This window comes from Onychostoma macrolepis, chromosome 24 (genome assembly GCF_012432095.1).
Source record: "Onychostoma macrolepis isolate SWU-2019 chromosome 24, ASM1243209v1, whole genome shotgun sequence".
NCBI classification, from domain to species: domain Eukaryota; kingdom Metazoa; phylum Chordata; class Actinopteri; order Cypriniformes; family Cyprinidae; genus Onychostoma; species Onychostoma macrolepis.
Window position 1 is genome coordinate 16,386,524 of NC_081178.1, and position 17,413 is coordinate 16,403,936.

Here is a 17,413-nt window from a genome sequence, read left to right on the forward strand (position 1 = left end):
GTAGAACAATTTGACAATTTTTTCCACCACAGAAAATATACACAAACAGTAATTGTATTCAATTTTAATGTATGTATTATTTTGCAATTGGCATTGAGACAAATTCTGTAAAACTCATTCAGCATGTGTATTCCACAACTTGAGCACACCTAAAAACTTCACAAACTCATATATGCATTTTATATTCTGTACAATTCATTCATATTTTGTTCCATAACGAGAACAGTTAGTTAACTATAAATATAAAAAGTTAAAAATATAATACAAAAATATAAAAAGTTGAACACATTAACCATCATAAAAAGTTTAAAACATAAAAAACTGTTATTGTAATATAAACTTCAATTCACTCTACATCTAAAACCATGCAACTGCTATGTGAAATAATTTGTTAACATAATAATCACAGTAACTGATAATTCATAATCATCACAAATATTATAACCATTTCTATATTTGGTTGTTATGAATACAAGACTACAAACTGTGTATTTAAACTGACTTCTGAACTGGCTTGATATATCTCATCATAACAGTGTGTGTGCACTCAGCAAAAGTTTAAAACAATCTTAACAGCTTCAACGTGTTTGAGAGCACGTATGTTTTCACTTAGGTGTGTGTGTGATCAGCGGTTCATGGTAATGGTGATGACTCCAAAAGCTTCAGTCTGACATGCACTTAACTTCAGACTGCAGAGCAGCTCTGTAGAACAAACATCAGTCACAGATCACGTCACATATATACTGTGAAACAGTAAAAACAAACATCTACTCAGTGTAAACTAGATTACCCAGCATTTTGTAGAACAGATGAGCTGCAGTGCTGCGCTCGGCCTCTGGGGGCATCAGTGAGTGATAGCAAACCTTTCCAAAGCGCTTGATGAAGCTGTTGATCAGTCTGTATGATAGAAAGAATGACTGAAAAAAAGATCTGATGGACTTCTGGATCACACAAGACAGTTACACACACTACAACATGTTCAGATACTAAGTTTCTCAACGAACCGGAGAAGTTCAACAGTGGTGATGACATCCATCTCAGGCTCTGTCTCTCCATGTGGCAGTTCTACATGCTCCTCTAATATCACCTCCATGGAAACAGGAGCCTCTTCTATAGGAGACCTATTTACATAATGTTTATTTCACAGGATTTCATGCCGACTTGAACCAGCAGTGTGTTCTTGTTATAATGAATGCCTTGTGCCAGTAAGACTGTATGACGTAAAACTGCAGTCCTGAGTATGACACATGTTCTGACATTCAGTGTTTAGTAACGGCTTCTTTTTTAAAAATGAATTTTGTGTTTTTCTTTTAATGTCTCACCATCTGCTGGTGGGAGTGACGAGGTCACTCTGAGACTTGTCTCCTTTAGACACATCCAGCGGCACGTCTGAACCAGCTGGACAAACACACACACACATACAGCCATATCAGCCATTCATTCATCCCTGATGGGCCTACAGGCTTTAGTTTGACTGACATTTTAAGAAAAGAGGTTAAAGTAAAGCAGGAAGTTCTTGGACACAGTGTGTTATATCCAGCAAAAAAAAAACAGGTGTGATTTCACACTGAAATCTCATTGATTTTATTATAAAAAAGAGGATTTAGTTTTCACCTGAGAGCTCAGACAGAGCCAGAGCAGCTGCACCAGATTCCCTGACCACCTAAACATCCACAAAACACACAGAAAGGGAAGTGGGTTAAGGACTCTCTAGAGAAAAAAGTACACTTTAGCATACTTTTATTGAGAGTACTTGCTACCAGTAAGATACTTTAAAAGAATACGTGAATGGAATGGAATGTTTCCAGACACTTAAATACACACATGAGGCACTATCTATTTAAATATTCTCTAATTTGCATACATTTCCTAAACAGAAAACTGAATGCTGGATAAAACCAGGTTTGAAATTCTTGTTTCATTTTGTTGACATATTAATGGTTTTTGGATGATTTTGGATATGTCTTCTTATTCAATAAATCAGAAAATATCATGTAAAACATGTATAGCAAACTAGTTCCTGTCACTGTTCTAGTTCCTTTTATTTGAGAGACTAAAGTGCATCCATCCATCATAAAAAGCACCCCACATGGCTCCGAGGATTAATAAAGGTCTTCTAATGCGAAGTGTTTGTGTAAGAAAAATATCCATAATTAAAACTTTGTAAACCGTAATTTCTAGTTTCTACTAACTGTCGTACACACGTTCACGAGAGGGTGGTGTTCCAGCGGATGATGTAGGATGTAGGCGTAGTGTAAACTCAGATGAGAATATGCTAGTCTCGCGAGAACCAAGTTTTGTTTGCAGCAAACATCGAAATCCTCGTTTTGTACTTCTGATTTGTGAGTGGTGTTCTGTTTTGCTTTCTCCACTGCGTTTCCACATTCATCACTTCTCACTGGAGTTTATACACAAACACATCGATTCACTTCAGAAAGCCTTAATTAACCCCCAAATCTGTGTGGAGCACATTTTATGATGGATGGATGCACTTTATTGAACTTCAAAATCTCAACACCCATTCACTGCCATTATAAAGCTTGGAAGAGCCAGGGCATTTTTTAATATAACTCCAATCATATTCGTCTGAAATAAGGAAGTCATATACACCTAGGATGGCTTGAGGGTGAGTAAATCATGAGGTATTTTCATTTTGTTTCATTAACATGATAATACCTGTACAGTTTTGCATGTTCAATATAATGAAGTGCACTTTTTCAAAAGGGCTTTAAAAGGATAGTTCTCCCATAAATGAATATTCTGTTATCATTTACAGACCCTCATGTCATGTGGATGAGTACATCAAAATTTATCGCATGCGTAAATGATAAAGAGATTTTCATTTTTTCAACCCTTTAAATGCCAATAGTGTACATTTTAGTTCCATCCATGGGTCATGACCTTGGGCTCTTGAGTCTGACATGAACAGATGAGCAACTTAAGACTTCTTCACCTCTCTGCTAGACTCCCGGCTCCTCTCCATTCCTCTTTCTTTCTCCATCTCCCACAGCTCACTCTCTTCCTGCACCTGCCGTTTCCTGGAGGGACGGGGGAGCACGGAAGAAACGCTGCAGCATTTCCATAGCGCCTGGAGGTCAGGGTGGATGAGCACTACAATGCAAGAAGCAGAGGCATGTCAGTGGTTATAAGAGTGGAGTGTGCTAGGGTAAGGGTGCTTCCTGACTTCTTATAAAACTGCTGAGCCTTTTGATGGTCCAGTGGTTTCATTATTAAGATCTGCTAAACTGTTCAGTGCAAGTTAAAGGAGCTGATGCAGTAGTTTCCCAGTTTGTTGATAAATATTTGTGCTGTATACGTGATCAAATAAAAAATGATACATACTGTAGGGCTGTTGATGACTTTATGTCCAATGATATTAAAACAATTTTTATATACGAGCAAGCATTTATGAGTGGTGCTGGGCCACAGTGTGTAACAACGTACAGTTACACGGTGTGCTGAGCAGAACTGCTGCTGATGACTTCCGAGAGGCAGGAATACTTAGGAGAGTGTCAGACTAGGGAAAAAAGAGAAAGAAAGATGGAGACAGATGGACAGAAATAGAGAAAGAGAATCACATATTTATCACATAAGCAAATTATTTAATTGGGTTGGAGAAAAATAAAAGATTCAGCAGCAAAGCAGATGCTTTGCAATTTTTAAAATAAAATATTTTAAATACATTTAAAATATTAAATGTACATTCATTATCATACTGCAATACATACTACTATACACTGAACTACAGTTTAAAAGTTTGGGGTAAGTAAGTTTTTTTGTTATTAATACTTTACACTTATTAATACTTTTATACTTTTATTCAGCAGGGACACATTAAACTGATTAAAGACTTTTAAAAGATTTCTGTTTCAGTAAAATACTGTTCTTTTGAACTTTATATTTATCTTTGAATAAATAGAATGTATCACAGTTTCCATAAAAAATATTAAGCAGCACAGTTGTTTTCATCATTAACAATAATAAATGTTTCTTAAGCAGAAAATCAGCATAAGAATAATTTCTGAACGATCATGTGACACTGAAGACTGGAGTAAAGGCTGCTGAAAATTCAACTTTTCTATCACAGGAATAAATTAAAATTTTAAATATATTAAAATAGAAAACAGTTATTTAAAATTGTAATAATATTTACAATAATAAAGTTTTATTGTGTTTTTGATCAAATAAATGCAGCCTTGATTAGCACAAAAGACTTCTTTCAAACCACATTAAAACAATCTTATCGACCACAAACTTTTGAACACAATGTACTAAAGACAAATCATTAAAAATAAGTATTAAATTATTTTATTTATTAAAATGATTTATTATTTTGGAAATTACTGAATTACAATTAGAGTTAGAAAAACATAAATACTTCTTTCAGTATTTAAGCCTATTTATTTCCTGGCATTTTGTCTCAAATGATTAGACATATTTCATTAAAGGTCAATAAAAATCAAGCAACAGCAAAATATATTTTAATTCTGTCATACCCCAAAATATCCTCTACAGTGTTTTCAGATAATTCATTTAATATAATTTAATATCTATTTCAATATGTAGTTTTTTATTTTAGCATATCTTAGTAAGCTTTCATAAGTGAGACACTCTTAATCCGTTAAAGATTTGTGCCCCTATGCTATTGCTGGAAATTGAAGATGCATCAAGAATCGTTTTTGTAATCACACCGTGACTCCCTGAAACTACATTAAATCAAATCATGAGGTGTCTAAAGATTTCCAGCACTACTGATTAGATTAGTTATCTATCACAGAGCTCCCACCAGAGATTGAGATTCAATCAGAGGGTTGTTGATTTGTTGCCGCATTGCATCCTGGGAAATCTGTGTGTTTTGGTCAGCGAAGATCAGTTGCCGTTTGCGACCCCGTCTCTTTGGAGGCACAGACTGCTCCACTAGGAGTGTCTAAGAATAAGGGACAAAACAAGAGAAAGAATGAAAGAGCGAGAGGTTATTAAGACCCTGAGCACACTGTTGTGGATTCAGGCTAATGTAACTGCCTTTGCTACAAAGGCATTCACGCTTCAAAACACATATGGATTATATAACACTAAAGCATAATGGGCAAGGTAATGTGGACATGGCTACACACACAAACCTCACTGGAGCGCTCCATCTCCACGTCTCTCTCACTGGCTTCTGTGGTTGTTGGCATGGTGATGGGAGGAGGGGTCATCTCCATAGCCACCCTATCTAAGGTGACCTCCGTAGGACGCGCATTCCCCTCATCCACGATGCACTCGCTATTCTTCAGTCTGCAATCATGTATTCAGTGATGGTTAAAAATCACAAAAACTCGGTCAACACAAGCAGCCAATTCAGGCCAACATGAAGTGCTCCATTAAACTGTGCAGTAAAGCAGATTCTTTATTTCAGATATATTTAGGTCAAGGACATTTGGCCCAACAGCTGTCATTGTCTGTCTAAATTTATGTTTTCTTGGGTCTCAACCAAACCAAGAGTCTGCCTGACTGCTCAATTTTCAAAACAAAAAGCATGAAAATCCATAAAAAAAACTTTAAGAAGTATTTTCCATGAAGTGCAAACAAAACCACATTAACATGTGGTTTAAAATCTGATCAGAATGTTATTTATTCATTTATTTATGAATGAATGACATGGAATATACTTTAACCTGAAAAGGATTTGGACTGGATTTAAAGTAGTTTTAGTTATTTAAGGTTCAACATGTATGTAATATTATAGAAAATGCTCAGCAATGTTCAAATTCTCCCATGTTTGCTCACTCTTCTCTTATACAGTGAACTGTGGCATCTGCTCTGTAGTGAATGAGTGCACAATTTATTAAACTACATTAATGCTTTCAAGCTTATGTTGCACTCCATGAGTTCAGCACTGCAGCAAGATGTCATGATAGGCATGAAGAAATGCATAATTTCCACAATGACACTCTCAGTTCTTGTAAAAACCACTGACGTTGTGCTGAAGCTTAAGTCATTACTATTAAGTAGATATACCAGTTATTGACTACACTGTCTGAACAAGCAGGTCTTGCGAAATTGCAGTGCAGACAGTCAGTCAAAAAAGAATTTGACAAACAAATCAGAAATGGGTGCAGTGTGACTAACCAAATTTGAATCTTGTACTTCCTTCTTAACCTTCTTATCTCTATTTCCCTCAGTGTTACTCACTGTTCAATAGAGACCATAGCAGGATCCAGATCTCCTGATTTCTCCACTTCTGTCGCCCTCTCTCTCTCCTTATCTTCCTCATCTGAGAGAGCATACAGAAAAGACTTATAGACTCATCTTTAGACAATGCTATTTGTAGCAGGCAGTTACAGTCTAAGTGATCAGGTTACGAATGAGCGCAAGCAGTATATTTTTGGCATTTTCTGTGCTGGGTTTTAGGGGATATCTGCAAAGACTTTTTTTTTTTTTCTGAAAGAAATCATTTATTTGATTCCATAAACTATTCATTAAAGAATCCTGAGAAAAAAAAATAAATGTCACAGTTTCCACAAAAATAATAAAGCAGCAACATTAATAATAAAATGATAATTTTCAACATTGATAATAATAAAATAAATGTTTTTTTTTTGAGTACCAAATCAGCATATTAGAATGATTTTTGAAGAATTATGCGACACTGAAGACTGGAGTAATGGCTGCTGAATATTTAGGAATAAATTACATTAATATATTAAAACAGTTATTTTAAATACCGTATTGACCCGAATATAAGACAATGTTTTTTTCTTGGAAATACATCTGAAAAAACGCGGTCATCTTATATTCGGGGTCTAGACTTTGACATGTCAGTAATACACCCACAACAATAGGTGGCGCCAACAACGCATAAAACGAGTGTGCCATGAAATATGTAATGTAATGTGTGTTGTAAAGATCGCTAGTGAAAACAAAAGAAAAAGAAAAGCTTACAGCGGCATGAGTCGTGACTGTCATGTTAGTCTGATGGGACCAAACTTCTCTGTAAGTGATTTTAAAACATAAGACACTACCCAGATTTGAAGACTACAATAAGATTTCACTTCTACTGTTAATAAAATTTTGGTAGGCTACTATGAGATGGATAGCCTAAATGTTATATAATTCAGATGGGCTACCTGTTATTTCAATGGTATATCAAAAAGTGTATATTTTTCAGTGTCATTGTTGGTACATTTTACCAGTATTTACCATACTTTCAAAACAAAAATTAAAATAGGAAAAATATGCAATTTGAAAATAATTTAAGAAAAAATGTTTTACAGAGAGAGAGAGAAAAAAACAAAACAATATTTGGTTTTCAAAAAGCCTTTTTCCAAAAGGTACATCTGGGAAAAGGGGGGTCGTCTTATAATCAGGGTCGTCTTATATTCGGGACAATACGGTAGTAATAATATTTCACAATATTACTGTTTTTACTGTATTTTTGATCATATATAAAAATATTGTAAATATATGTAGCAATGCATATTAGTAATATTTTATGTGTATTTATTTGAAATATATATATTTGCCATATTTCAAGTGATGGAAATGGTCAAATGTATTAAATGGAGCTGAGAGTACTACACTTAATGCATTCATCAAATTAGCCAAAATATTTAATAAACGAACACACAAAGTGAGGGGGATGTGTTAGTTCATTCCAATTCGGCGGAAATCTGCAAAGCATTCTGCAGACTTCTGTGGGCAAAAATTCTGTGTGGGCCTGTGAATGGCAAACAATGACACATTAACTCTCTTAATTGAGATCAATATTCATTTAAGTGTCTATCTATCAGTTTCTATCAGTCTCACCACCAAGATGGAACTGATCTTGCTGTTCCATGAGCATGTCAATCTCCTGAGCAGTGGCTTCAGGTAACTCTGCACCACCAAACTGGAATATAATCAGGAACACGACATTGGGAAACAGCATATTAATTGTATGGTACAATAAACACAGATTAAAAGGACTGAATAAGATCATCTGGTGTTATCCATGACTAAGCTTCATGTGGGCAGATGATCTGTTTTCATCTAAAACTTCACAAAGAGCTGTATGAATTTTGTGGAGGCAAATGGTACAGAAGTAGCGTCATGTGTTTGGTGTTAGCAAAGGCTGCGGACACAGACTCAAATATAGATCTCTGTCCATTTTCTATTGCCAGTATGGAGGAGTGAGAGGCATGTAGAGTGAAAATCACCTCCGCTGCTAGCACAGGCACCGGCTCTGCGTCTTTGATAGTGATTGATTCAGAAGAAGCAATGAGGCCTTGAAAGGGAAAGACAGGGAGAGATTGGGTGAAAATCGTAAAGAGCGACTCTTTGACCCAACAACAGCTGCAATATTTCAAAATCTCACCTTTAGGTGATGTAATTTCCTTTCTGGCCACTAGAGGAGATGAGCCCTCTATAATCTGCTTTGAAGATAAACAATAAATTCATGGCTTAATGGCTCAAAAAGGGTCAGGATGAGATAATTGTGATGTGTTAGTTGAATTCACTATTATAAACTCTAAAGTCTGAGGTTTTTATCAGTTGTTATGCAGATGCTTAGTGGATCCGAGATATTCTGGTCTCTAGATATGATTCCAATGAATAATTCATGCAAACTGTATGTATATGCTGCAGTTCATCACCTGAGATGGCAAGCAAGGACTAGGCGGCTCACAGTCAACCCCCATCACTCCAAAAAACGGCTCCAGTGCCCATTCTGCCTCCTCCAGCTGGAACAGAGAGTCCGCGACATTCAGCACCAACCTAGAAGGAAACAAGATCGCAGAACAGCTCCTCAGGGGGAATCATAGCAACAGCAGTCATATAAACAGCTGTCACGGGTGTATAGGAACAATATGAAGGTCTGTGTCAGAATGAATTACATTAGTGACACAACATGACAGTGACGACCCTGAATCTGACCTATCAGTGTCTGGCATGTCAATGTTCAAGTGTCTCTTTGAGCGAAGCAAACGCTCAATGGTCTGCTGGACCTCCTCTGTGGGAAAATGAAATGGAAAATTTTTCAGTTTATTTCAGTATAGTAAAAGCACATTTGCAGACAGTGTAATGGAATATTAAGACTGTATTCATTTGTTAGAAATTCTGTTTATAATGTAAGTCAAAGATTCTTGCGCCAACATTTTTATCTAGTTTTTAATTTAGTAATTCAATGCAATATAAACATTTATAATCTCTCTAATCCTTAAATAAAATAAAATAAAATATACTACGTACTACATAACTAATTAATAAAACAAATACAAATAAAGATTTTTTTTTTGCTACTGTACCTTTAAAAGGATAGTTCTCCCAGAAATGAAAATTCTATCACCCTTATGTCGTTCCAAACCTGTAAGACCTTCGTTCATCTTCGGAACACAAATTAAGATATTTTTGATGAATTCCGAGAGCTCTCTGATCCTTCGTAGACAGCAAGGATCCTTACACGATCAAAGCTCAGAAACGTAGCAAGGACATCGTTAAAATAATCCATTTGTTCCGATGATGAACGAAGATCTTACGGGTTTAAACGACATGAGGGTGAGTAATTAATGACAGAATTTTGGGGTGAACTATCCCTTTAAAGTGGAAGTGAAGCAGCCAGTCAAGTTTGCATTATTTAGTAAAGTGATTTCCACTTTAATTAAAAAATATATAACAAACACGATTAATGAAACCATTTTAAAGAAAAAAGGATGTTTTGTTATAGCTTTTAGAGCAAGGGCGCCGCCATCTTGCAGTACCACCGCGTGTGACATCACGGGGTTGGTTCGTTCCGTTGGCCAGTTAAGTAATATATAAGTATTTCTTTATTTTTTGAACACACACTTGTTTAAATGGAGGAAGACGAACTTGAAAGGACTGTTGAGCCCATAATAAGTGCAACTGCTCATGCATTTGAGCCGATACGGCGAGGGGCCGAGCATTACTGCTGTTACAGGTGGAAGAAGTTGTGAATCTGCTCTGGTTTGGGGTGAAGAGCGGGTCGGAAACAAAGCGCGTTTACGTGGATACTCATCAAAACAGCCATTAACATAATATACTGTGCATTGGCTTAAACAGGCAAGAAAGCGGACTCAATTTGATACTTGCGTGCCGTCCGAGCCAAGCGCTTTTTGCGCATGTGTGTGTGTGTGCAAAGAAACAATCTGTCACAGCACTCAATTAATGCATTGAAATATCTTTTGTGCTGACTCGCAATTTAAATGGCTTAAACTGTTTAAACTGACAAGGCTTAAAACATGCGAGAATGATAAAGCAGTACTTGTCCGATCATTCAGAGGTGATTAGTTAAAACTGCATTCTCAGCAGGTACATTTGCAGGTTTTACATACAAATACTGGTGATCGAGCCAGTGTAATGCAAATGTCTGAAAGGTCTGACATAACAAGGTGCCACATGAACGATACTGTAAGCGTTGTTTGTTTACATCACGTTGCGCCTCACGCTATGAAAATGATGTTTGGGATATAACTTAATGATCACAACTTTGTGGAATAGGCCTAGATAATGTGATATAGATATTTATGTTGACTATTCATCCAAATTATGGTGAAAACCAAAATATTGATATGTTAAAATAACATTTATGTGTTCAAAAAATAAAGAAATGCCTATATTACTTAACTGGCCAACGGAGCAAACCAACCCCGTGACGTCACACGCGGTGGTACTGCAAGATGGCGGCGCCCTTGCTCTAAAAGCTATAACAAAACATCCTTTTTTCTTTAAAATAGTTTCATTAATCGTGTTTGTTATATATTTTTTAATTAATGTGGAAATCACTTTATTAAATAATGAAAACTTGACTGACTGCTTCACTTCCACTTTAAGACTTTCATACCCAGATGACCTCTGTAATGGTTAGGTAACTTCTGTGTACTGGCATATTTAACACTGTCATTTATCAGGTTGATACATTTTATGAATATTAAATAGGCATTGATATGTAAATCATATGCTAATGTTCTCATTTTGATATCATAACCCTGATGATTTCTTGACTGCGGTTTTTGCAGTCAAGTTTTGATAAATGATTTGGGTGGACTGGAGTTGGAATTGGTCTACACAGTGGAAAATATTGTTGTCCAAACATCATTTTAAGGTCATTTGACATTCAAACGAATTCTGTTCAATTTTGTCCTGCTCATAAATTAAACACCTCTATGGATTAAGCTGTTTGTTCAGCTTGTCTATTTTGAGATAATACCTTTTAAAGCAAATGCATCTGTTTGCTCATCTTTACATGTGTCTTCATTTCTGTCTGCTATTTTCTGAGATCATGTCATTTTGATGAATGCTTTCAATCTTAGCTTACTTGAATTATTCTCTGATTAACGGTTGCTTATCGGTTCCATGCTAATCTCTAAACACGCTCAATACATGACAATGTGTTTTATAGTTAGATTACAGAGTGAAGATTTCACAACAGTATTAATTTGTTCCCCAGTGCAAAAATTGTTGGCAGCTATCTTAAATTTTAATAACCAAAGCATTTTAATAACTGTTTATTCTGCTGGGAAGCAAACAGTTTCTCAGATACAGCCAGCTGATCAATACAAGATAATAGTGTGTGCTACTGACCATATGTGACCCTGGACCACCAAACCAGTCTTAAGTCACTGGGGTATATTTGTAGCAATAGCCAAAAATACATTGTATGGGTCAAAATTATAAATTTTTCTTTTATGCCAAAAATCATTAGGATATTAAGTAAAGATCATGTTCCATGAAGATCTTATTTAGATCTTATTTATTCAGTTTTCAGATGATGTATACATCTCAAAATTGACACTTAAGACTGGTTTTGTGGTCCAGGGTCACATATGTGCTTCCCTCATATGGTCACGTAAAGGTAGATAAACTCATTAGGACCAGCTGAACACACTGACCAGAACAAGTGTTACATCCAACACTATTAGAGCACGTTTTATTAGTGCATGTTTTACATTGTTTTGTGGTCTTGTATTGCACAACCCCAGTGAAAAAGAAGTGTGCTTAATCGTATTTAATGTGCACTTGCAGTGTACTTAAGCCTCGTTCAGACTGTCAGCCCAAATCCGATTTTGTGCATATCCGGATGGAATCGAATTTGAGTAACTGACTGTCCACACAGCGTATAGCAACTGTTCATTATCTGATTTGTGTGTCCATAAGCGTTCTTTCGTTTTACAGAATGTGCGTTGATTTCTGTGGTAATGCCGTTGCGTTGTTATGCCTACGCTGAAAACAACAGTAACAGCAATACAGTTTGCAATACAGATGTTGTCTTACCGGTTGCGCTGTAGTATTATATTTCGTCTTGTGAGGCAGCGGCAGAAACGCAGGAAGCTCGAATGTGCGGCTTGATTCGGTGCTGCTGTCTCTGCTACTTTGCTTTTTTATTTTTATTTAATTTAATTTTTTTGTCTCCGTTACTTTCAAAACACAAAGAGGTACATATACTAGCAGTATATTGTTTTTTTCCCGCTCGACTTGCACTTCACAACGACACAAGCTTGTTTCTGCAAAGATGTTCAGCATGTTCCCTGCAAAAACGTGTTTACGTTTTACGTGGCGTGAGGACATGAAAAAGCTTCGCTAAATCCGATCTAACCGTTCAGACCGAAACGGATTTCCAGAAATGCGATTTGAATAGGATTCCAAACCACATACGAATGTGGCTCGAAACGGATTTGCACAAATCAGATTTCATGTAGTTTGTTGCCGTTCAAACTATTTAAATATGATTTCAATCGGATTTGCACAAAAATCGGATTTGGGCTGACAGTCTGAACAAGGCTTTAAAATCTTAAAATTATATTCTGTTCTTGCATAGAATACACTATTAATAAAATAAGGCCCGTTTACATTAGTGCGTTTTCGTTTTAAAATGCATAACTTTTGCTACGGTCGTTTACACTACTCCGGCGTTTTCGAGGTCAAAAACGGAAACTTTTGAAAACGATGGCGTGGCTGCCCACATTCGCTATCCTTGACGACCGTGTAAACAATAACATCATGCTCATTGTTGTACCCATAGACTGTAAAAAAAGATGGACGACGCGTCTCCGCTTCCTTCCACTATAGAAAAGTGAAGCGAATACATCTCAGTATGGCCGCTGCCATCTTGAGTAAATGACGTCATTTGGAGCCCGAGTCTGCGCAGTAGAGATTCGTTTGAAGCACCGAGTCTGCGCAGTAGTGTCGTGAGGTGGAGCCGCGGAATCAAACTCCTGCAGACCCAATCAACCATACCGACACGCCCCGTTTTTATAGCATCAAATTACAAGCTAAAATCAAACGTATCACAAAAACAAACAATTGAACATATATCAGTGTGATAACAACTACCTTAAATGACCGAAACCATATTTCGGGAAAATTGTATTGGAAGAGTAATTTATTTTTTTATTTTGACTGAAGTCCCATTTGTTTACATGAAGAGGGCGGGGTTTATGACCTGTATTGCAGCCAGCCATCAGGGGGCGATGAAAGAGCCCGCAGCTTCACTTTTAAAGACGAGTGAGACACACCCAGTTGTTCCCATAGATATGTATAGGTCAGTGGCGGCTGCTGGTCTTTCAAAGAGGGGAAGCTCATTTTCGGCCTACATCATAAAAATGGTCCATTTATTTATACGTAAATCCTGCCCTACGTTCCTTTTCAAGAAAATGCTCTGTGACCCTGTCGTACCAACTAGCTAGCCTAGCCTACTGTATGAATGAATGAACGAATGAACAAACAATCTAAAAAAAAAGATATTAAACTCGACGGAGGAAATGTGGGAATTAGGTTAAACTGAAACAAGGAATGTGGTGTAGGCCTATAATAGGGTTGTCATGATACCATAAAAATGTCTTACGATACTATACCAGCTTAATTTATAATTCAATTCTACAAAAGGAATCAAAATTTAATAAATAAATAGATGTAAGTGAAAACAGACAATATTATTCTCTGAATACTTAATGTGAATGAATGACTAGCTATTGTTGTCCATGAAATGATCTAAACAAAACTCATCTTAGCACTGCACAGAAACTGCATGAAGTGACATTTAGATGTGGCATTTATTCATTTAGACTGTATTTATAATTGCATAAATAATGTTATGAGATTAATGTTTTAAATACTAAATTCTGAATATAGAAATATGTTGGAAAATAATGTAATATGCCTACTTTTAGACGGGAAACTTAAAAACGGCCAGTAGGTGGCAGAAGTTCGTGATTGAATCACTGAGTCATTCAAACGATTCTTTCAAAATGGCTGAATCCTTCAGGAGCGAATCAAATGACTGTTTTTATGAATGGCTCAGTGAATCAGTGATTCGCCCAAATCAACGCGGATTTGGATTCGAACACAAACGAAACAAAAACAGCACTCTTTCTCGTGTCGTATTGCCTAAGTGTCAGGAGCATTTTTTGCTCGCATATCTTGAAATTTCCGAGTTAGCAGCATGTAGGCCTATATTAAAACATAACATTATAAATGAATAAAAAAATATATATAATGATTGATAAGAACCAAGTGCAAAGCCGCGATGGGACTGAGCTCCAATAGCTTCAGCGTCAGCGACTTTTTATAGTACAAAATCGCTGTCAATCAAAAGGAGATGCAGACCCTCCAATCATCACGCAGAAGCCTGGAGTCCAGGCACGCCCACTCCTCCATTCACCCCCAGAGACGCTGAGCGTCCTTGGGCGGGACATAATCGCAGCATTTATCCAATGACCGTCTAGTTTGGAAGCACTGAAAAAAACTGTTCAAAGCAGCTCCATTGAAGTCAATGGACGCTGGGCTTCAACAGGGAACTGCACTGACGCTACGGTAGTGTATGAGAAGGAAATCGAGTCAGCCGACCTGCTGTATGTAGCTGATTCTGAACAAACTCGTCTTCGAGATGAATGTGTTCTAACGCATTTTTAGTCAATAAAATGTTAACATAATAGTACATATTTGACCATTAATTTTTTGACATTATAGGGGAAGCCGAGCTTCCCTTGCAGTCTTAAAGAAATCCCCACTGGTATAGGTAGATTCCCCATTCGACCGCTCCAAGCACGTAGACACGTCCGCCATCTAAATAATAGGGAATCTACCTATACATATCTATGGTTGTACCTGCATGAATGGTCATCTGACATGCATTTAATCGTTTCTGAAACGCAGCGGAAACGCCAGTGTAGATGAGGATCGTTTTCATTCTGAAACACCGTTTTAAAACGAAAACGCACTAGTGTAAACGGGGCCTAAAAGGCCACTTAAATGTTCTTAGAGTACACTTTCATAACATGCTTAAGTACACTTTAAAAACAAGCAGTTTGTAATAATACCAAATTAAAATTTTTACAGAAAAATACCTTTTGAATCATTATATTTTAATATTTTGTCATGCTTTAAAGAAGTTTTAAGAATGTTAGTAACCAAACTAGTAGTTAGTAGTTCCGGTTCCAACTGACTTCCCTTGTATGGTCAAAAAATCTAATATATAGGATGGGAAAAATTATTTTGGCAGCCAACATTCTTCAAAATATATTCCTACAGGTTTGGAACAATGCGAAGGTGAGTAAATGATAGAATTTAAATTTTTTAATGGTGAACTATTCCTTTAAGTCCTACTTGAGTTGGACAAAAAAGTTCAGCTAACTGAATATAATATAAATTTAAACTATAATATATTTTCATTTATTTGCAAATAACAGCAGTTAAATGTCCAAAAACATTACATTGAGTTTGCACGTCTTTTAAAAGTATAGTATTTTCATAATAAGTACTCTTTTGAAATATTATGCTAAAGTGTACTTCATTTTTACAAGGGATAGTATTTTTGTGTATGTTGCTTTGATCAGTTTTGGTTGGACTGAAATAAGTCTTTAAATGGTGTGTTGTAGAAATGTTCATGAATGTGAAGCAAAGCAGTCCTATCTACACTAGTCAATGCTTCTACAGTCATGATGACTATCTCACCCAGCAGAAAAGCACACTGGCGATGGTAGACGATGACTACCCCATACTGAAGCTGGGAGGACAGGTAAAGAGAGAAACGGGGCCGGGGAAGACTGGGATGGACTGGAGGAACCTGGACCATCACGTAATCCACAATGTCCTCACTAAATATACACACAATCACAACCTACTGATTAATATTTCACAATTATGACAAAAAGAACAAAAAACACCTTAAAGAAATAATACCACTCATCATCATCCACTTTGAAATGGTAATATTTTGAATGAGAAACAAAGATTTCTCTGACCATGTTCGCCTGACGTTGACCTTGAGATACTCTCTTCTGGAAATCCTGATGCCTTTAGTAGCTGCCAACCTGAAAACAAAACAAACAAACAACCAAAGTTCAACAAACAAAACTTCATTCAATGTTTTGACATAAACCTCTGTTCTTAAATGTCCTATTGACTCTAATAATACAAACAATAGTGTGTCTTAATTGTAGGTTCAATAACGTTATATCTTCTATGGAGTTTATTTTAACTTTCCATATTTTATAGAGTTAATTATGAGGTTAGCCAGTTGTCTAAAAACTTTAACGTTACCTCAGCGTGGCTAACGTTAGTAGCATAGAAAACGAACCGTTATTTATTTATTTGTTTATTTATTTTTTAACAAACGGCCAGTATTTAGTTAAATTCATAATCATTTTTATACTATAGTAACGTTACATACCAGATAGTAGCGAAGCAGCCAGTGTGACGCTGAAGCACGTTTGGATAATAAAACATAATAATTTAACGTTAAGTTACCTCAGAGTTCGGTTTTACACAAATCTCAACCCAATCGATATCTAATTTAAAATCTAATCTGATAACCTTTGGTCACACTTTACTTCTGCCAAAAACACGAGGAGATAATGTGAATTTCCTCAGATAAGCGCTAAATCAATGAGGTGATGTTTCTTCAATCAGTTATTTCTGTGAGGATTGATTGACAGGTCACACGAGGGCTGCGTCTCAAAGCTTAGTGAGCTGCCTACTTAGACAGCATTTTGGCGCGTTTTGAGGCTTTACAATGCTGTCTAGGTAGGCAGCTTAGTATGTTTTGACACACATTCGATGGTCTGTGGAACTGTAGATAATTTTAACATTTTTAAATATTTTTCTGCATATAATGACATAAATGGCTAAAAAAATGAATAACGCTCATAATCAAAAACCCATTTTAGATTTTACAAACGTATGTTTTATGGTTTAAAGTGACACATTGACAAATTATTTATTTGTGTGACAGTAGGAATGTGTAATAAATTATGCTACCCTACAAACGCCATAACATTCATCACTTTGGCCTTGAATACCCTTGGTATTTGTGGGAAAAATACATTTATCCTGTCGAAATCTGTCAAACAGAAATATTTAATTTAAGAACACTTCACATTTTCCATTAGTCAGACTGTTAGCCCCGCCCATTTAGCGCAAACAGTCCGCGCTGGCATGAGAC

General features: G+C 36.3%; 1 protein-coding gene across 2 annotated transcripts; it reads right to left on the reverse strand.

The window, feature by feature from the left end:
• Positions 1-76: 76 nt before the first annotated feature.
• On the reverse strand, positions 77-16,908 carry rec8b (REC8 meiotic recombination protein b). 2 transcript variants are annotated; one of them, XM_058764865.1, is made up of 19 exons: positions 16,786-16,890; positions 16,643-16,671; positions 16,215-16,283; positions 15,925-16,067; positions 8,893-8,968; positions 8,613-8,733; positions 8,336-8,390; positions 8,178-8,245; positions 7,789-7,870; positions 6,175-6,256; positions 5,121-5,277; positions 4,787-4,927; positions 3,445-3,517; positions 2,954-3,111; positions 1,615-1,663; positions 1,323-1,398; positions 1,005-1,121; positions 791-897; positions 77-702 (listed from the first exon to the last, which is right to left on the reverse strand). In XM_058764865.1, exons 4-19 carry the CDS (start codon positions 16,043-16,045, stop codon positions 626-628), a joined length of 1,560 nt encoding a protein of 519 aa, XP_058620848.1. In that variant the 5' UTR covers positions 16,046-16,067; positions 16,215-16,283; positions 16,643-16,671; positions 16,786-16,890; the 3' UTR covers positions 77-625. The 2 variants fall into 2 exon arrangements, with proteins under 2 accessions (XP_058620848.1, XP_058620847.1); XM_058764864.1 differs by having other exon boundaries at positions 16,643-16,908.
• Between the last annotated feature and the right edge of the window lie 505 nt (positions 16,909-17,413).

Bases quoted from the DNA above. Each gene is read 5' to 3' on its own strand.
- rec8b (XM_058764864.1), bottom strand. From the start codon at position 16,698: ATGTTTTATTATCCAAACGTGCTTCAGCGTCACACTGGCTGCTTCGCT. The intron at 8,246-8,335 runs GTGAGATTTTGA...TTCCCTTTCAAG, and splicing joins GGAAATTACATCACCTAAAG to GCCTCATTGCTTCTTCTGAA. The intron at 3,112-3,444 runs GTACGTTGTTAC...CTTGCATTGTAG, and splicing joins GCTCAGCACACCGTGTAACT to TGCTCATCCACCCTGACCTC.